At 35.6% G+C, this 5,226-nt stretch overlaps 1 protein-coding gene across 1 annotated transcript; it reads right to left on the bottom strand.

Moving 5' to 3' along the window:
* Positions 1-3,143: 3,143 nt before the first annotated feature.
* On the bottom strand, positions 3,144-4,145 carry LOC150098516 (cyclic GMP-AMP synthase-like receptor). The gene has a single exon (XM_090405257.1). It carries the CDS (start codon positions 4,143-4,145, stop codon positions 3,144-3,146), a length of 1,002 nt encoding a protein of 333 aa, XP_090261383.1.
* Between the last annotated feature and the right edge of the window lie 1,081 nt (positions 4,146-5,226).

Below are 5,226 nucleotides of genomic sequence, written 5' to 3'. Positions count from 1 at the left end.
TACTTCGAAAAATTGCTAAATGAAACCAGCAGTGACAGCACAGTGCTAAAACACACTGACCAGGCACAATCAGGATACATATCCATAGTTGAAGTAGAAAAAGCCATCAAAGGCTTGAAATATGGAAAAGCAGCCTGAGTAAATGATATTCGACCAGGAATGCTCAAGTATGGAGGTATAACCTCGAACAGTGGCTTAACAGCACAGTCTAGAAGGCCTGGACAGATGGGCGAATTCCAGATGATTGAAGTAGAGCTCGCCTTATAACCATATATAAAAAGAGAAATAAAAGTCAATGTGAGAATTACAGAGGTATTTCTCTACTGACTTTTCCTGGTAAAATATATTCAAGTATTCTCGAGAAACAGTTGAGAAAGATTGTTCAAGTGAAACTTTGTGAAGAACAAGCTGGATTCAGGCCATATAGAGGCTGTCTGGATCAGATATTCACTTTACGACAAATATTTGAAAAGTCATGGGAATATAACAAAGGTCTGTATTTAAATTTTGACGATCTGGAAAAGGCATATGACAAGATGCCAAGAGAGAATATATTTAAAATGCTACAGTTATATGGTGTCAATGGGGCATTATATCAAACAATACTTGTCTTTAATTCAGTTGTGATTCAGCAGTTAGAATAGAACGAAGTACACGAAGATGGTTCGATGTTAAATCTGGTGTCAGACAAGGATGAACATTATCCCCTCTGTTATTCATTATCTATATGGATCACATTATGAATGTACAGATTTTACAAGCTCTGTTTTATTATATTTTATTATATTTTATTATACGATACATAATGCTATAAGAAAATAACTTGACATTGTCAGCATCCATGAATGTGTTAGCAGAGCTTATCTCAGGTGGTATGGTCACTTAAACAGAATGGGAGAAGAAAGATTAGCAAAACAAGTGTTCTCTGCCAGATTGGCAGGAAAACGACCCAGAGGAAGACCAAGATCTAGGTGGATTGATACTTACAAAGTGCCTTAGACGATAGAATTATAAGATCTGATAATGTTGGAGTCTTGACAAATAACAGACTGATTTGGTGGAAAATTGTAGATAAGAAGTTAGTAATGATGTAAAATTTTCATGTAGTACTATCATATCCTGTACACCCCTTGAGGGTACATGGCAGGAATTTGATGATGATGATAGCAACAAATACTTGCATCAAATCCAGGGAAACATTCAATCACCACTGAGCAAAATCATTGTACATTGGCTTGCAGTATACTCGTATGTTGTATATACTGTAAGCCTTAGTAACGAGTTTTATAGTTTTTTTTATGTTTTTCATTAAAACACACGAAAAAAATGTATTTCATGAAAACAACTCAAGCCTGAAGTAATGTGAGTTCTGGTGAGATATTGATTACTTACGAAAGGAATACAAATAAATTGTTGGAATTCCGAAATCTCGTAGGACTAACGTTAGTGATATTAGCAGATCACATTCTGCGCATATTTGAAAAAATGTCTAACCAATAAGATAATAATTAGCCTTTTGAGGTGACAACTGCAACACCGACTTCGGTGACATTGCGAGAAAAAAACAATAATGACTTTCACTCATCTCATAAACGTACATAACGCAAACAAGTGCGAATATGTTGCCAATTGAAGTCGAAACCAAGCAGGGAGTGTGAAAACGAGATGGTCTTCCATGCTACCTGCTGTGCAAAAAATGATTGAAATGTTTGATGGTCTCAAGTCATATTTTCTATCGCAAGATAAAAGATCCAAAGTCGTGAGGGATTTTTGAATAATCTCCAGTGACTTCTCTGCTTCCAGGTCATTCACAGCCAACTTAAACTGTGTAATAACGCTACCAAAAAAGATTCAATGAGAGCACATTTGGGAAGTGAGAACTGATTGCCCTGCAAGAACAAATGCGCAATATAAAGGAGCGAATGTTTTTTTTTTACATCTGATGTTCCGAAACTCAAAAACCAACTGATATCAGATAGTGTCATAATAGATGGTGAATTTACTGAAACTCTCAACCATTTCTCTACTTTCGAAATAAGTGGAAAACTGGATGAAGCCTTTTGCATACATGTATGACTTTCAATGGGTTTTGTGAAATATCCCTTCATTTTGGTGTTGTTGAACAGTGTGTCCAAAACATATCCAAAATTGACCTAAAAAAATTAAAGTAATAGATGAAGGCGAAATATCCAATGAAGTGAATCATGTGAAGAAGAAATGTGGTGTGACAACAAGTGAGAGGTGGACGAAGACAATGATCAAGGTGAATTGATTGATTTAATGGACTTCATGCCATTCATCAGATGAAAACAGTAAGGCCCTTCGTTCATTTCGGTTTTAAAAGTCGCCTATTTTAACCCAAAATCGCAATATTGAACACATTTTTAGCAGCTATCCAATAAACATAGTACCAAATTTAGCTTCATCCGACCAGCTAAGTGATTCTAATAGGTTATAAAAATAAAAAAGTATTAGTTTAACCACCTTACCGGCCATTATGGATCAAATATGCATTCTCGTTTATTTCTATATAATAACAATGGCTTTACAATTTCAATATGCACTTCACATTCATGGTAAGCATGATATCTACAGACGTCTTGGCCGGCAACATGGTTAATATTTACGAAAATTAAAATAACAAATAAGTTATAAGTTATGTGTATTTGGTAGAGTACAGTATCAAAAGTATAGTTAATTCCATTTATTCTCTTTTATTCTAATTATTATTAATAATATTGTTGTAGTGATAATCTGAAAGAAAAACACTCACAAAACTCATTGAAGAAGAGATTTAGAATGATGTTTACTGACTGACTATATGTACAGACAAATATTTACATAAATAAATACATCTTCAGAAGTACATGTGCGGTTATGATAAACAGTAGGAACAACGCACTGTAAAACGAAGCTATCACAGTTGATATCACAGGAGATGGATCTATTTCACTGCTGAGAAGTTTGTCTCTGGAATGCTCAAGTGGCCTAATGGAAATGCAACGAAAATAAGTCACTCAGAAGTTCAAACAAACACAGAAAAGGTATAATCAAGAAACTAGCATTAAACTATACAATTTCTATTTCTTTTATACTTACTTCAGTGGTGTGAGGGCTCCAGGTTCGCATATCACATACACGAATCAACAACTCTTATTAAAATACCGCTTCACCTTTTTTGGAGACGTCTGGATTTGTTCAATTATGTTGTCCAATCGATTATGAACCATCCGAGCTTCATCTTCGGTCATTTTGTACATAATGTTAAAGTCCGGATAGAAGAAGTTGTTCAACCGACGTTCACCTGAACATTCCATAAGTTTCTGTAGCATCAGCAGAAAACAGTCCGCCATATTTTTTTCACTAAAGAACTCGGGATTAGGATGATCCTTAATAAGCCAAAACGCCACGGTCTTCACAAAATACGAAGGAATACAAGTCCATCGTTCGTTTTCCTTTAAGAGTTTGACCAATTTAATAACTGGCTTCAATGCCTTCCTTCTTCTGACCAGACATTTTTCTGCAAATGGGCAATGGAGTCTCCACAAACGCGGAATGTCTTTGGTAGGAGGAGTGTAAACACTCCCTTCGTTTGTAAGTGGTTTCGGCACCAAAACCCAACTCTTTGTGACTTCCTCTCCTAAAAGATGATCCCAGTGGTGAACTTTCTTCAAGTATTGCTCTCCAGGGAATTCGAAAACTGGCACCAAGTCCACACTGATTTCCACTGAATTGTTTGTTGTGATTAATAACGTCCTCGCTGGACCACTGCTGGTCCTTTCAATTTTATTAACTCCTTCAAACTCCTCAAACGGGATTTTATCCACCAGTCGTTGCATCCAACTAAGCACTTTTGTACAGAGAAAATAATTTTCGGCGTCGAAGAACTCTTCGAGACCCCAATATTTGCGATGAAGCACGTTTTCATAGTTCATTTCTTTTATTGATCTTCTTAACTTTAAAAAGGCATACGACATTGGAGTATCGATTTCCGTTTTATTAGCAATGTCAGTTTTGAAGAATGGAAGTCGAAAAACGAAGTTGAAGTCAAATTCCGTAGCTTCGACCACCCGCAATCCTTCAAAATAGCTTCCAGTTCCGTCAGTTCTTTTAAAAAGAGCGTTGAACAAGCGATCGCTTTTCATATGGTCTTCAATGAACTCACGCAAATGAGTCACGATCGTTCAATCCGCTTTAGCCTCATTTTTCTCCAATTTCACCTGGTCAGCTAAAATCTCCTTCAAGTAATGCTGCAATTGGCTTGTAGAGTGTCGTCCGATGGTTTTACACGGCATTTTTCTGAAGTAAAAATTTCTACACTCAATAAGCGATAAATATATAATCACATTAATAACTAACTGTCCAGCTGGCACTTTCCGATGAGCTTACTAAGAGAAACGTGCGCCTGCTCCCTTTTAAAAAGGTCGAAATTTAACATAAAAAATAAAACCCAAACTAAAAGTCCAACTATTGTATCAATATGACTCATTCGGTAATTTCCCCTTTCTGTCTTCCTGCAGTCTTATACGAAACTGGTCAGACATTATACAGTAGTTTTTATCCTAACGTATTCTAAAAAAATATTTTAATTTCAATCTTGGAAATGTGTATAATGAATTTTAAACAAAGTTTATTTCATCGTCTTACTCATCCAAGTTAGCGTGCTTTCGCTTTCATGTTTGGCGAGCTATCCAATGTCACATTACGGTACATGACAGCCGAATGACGTACATCCGGAATAAATATATCCCCCTTTCATGTGATGTGGTTTTTTTGATGAAAATTACCTCAAATGACAATAATCATTTGGAGTGATTGTATATTCATTAGGAATTTACAAATATTCAATTTCAATATCTTGGTAATAAGTACATGAAATAAAGGAAGCGATCAGTATATTTTATTTCGGAAGGAAACACGCAATTTACAGATAAATTATACGGTTGTTGTTGGGTGACGGTAGATGGCGTTGCTATTGCTATCGTTGTATTGTTTTGGGGAATTAAGTATTAATGGAGACGGCTGTGCATGTAGTAGTGTGAAATGCAATTCATTTTCATTTTACGAAGAGCGCTCAGTTTGTGAATTTTGAGATGGAAAATTTAATCATTTGGAGTGAATGTATATTCATAATAAATTTGGAATATTCAATTTCAATGAGTTAGTAATGACTACATGAAATAAAGGAAGAGATCACTATATTTTACTTCGGAATGACACATGCAA

This window comes from Typopeltis vanoorti, chromosome 15 (assembly GCF_054136105.1).
Source record: "Typopeltis vanoorti isolate ZY-2024b chromosome 15, IOZ_Tvanoo_1.0, whole genome shotgun sequence".
NCBI classification, from domain to species: Eukaryota; Metazoa; Arthropoda; class Arachnida; order Uropygi; family Thelyphonidae; genus Typopeltis; species Typopeltis vanoorti.
This window is presented reverse-complemented; position numbering and strand designations above follow the sequence as displayed.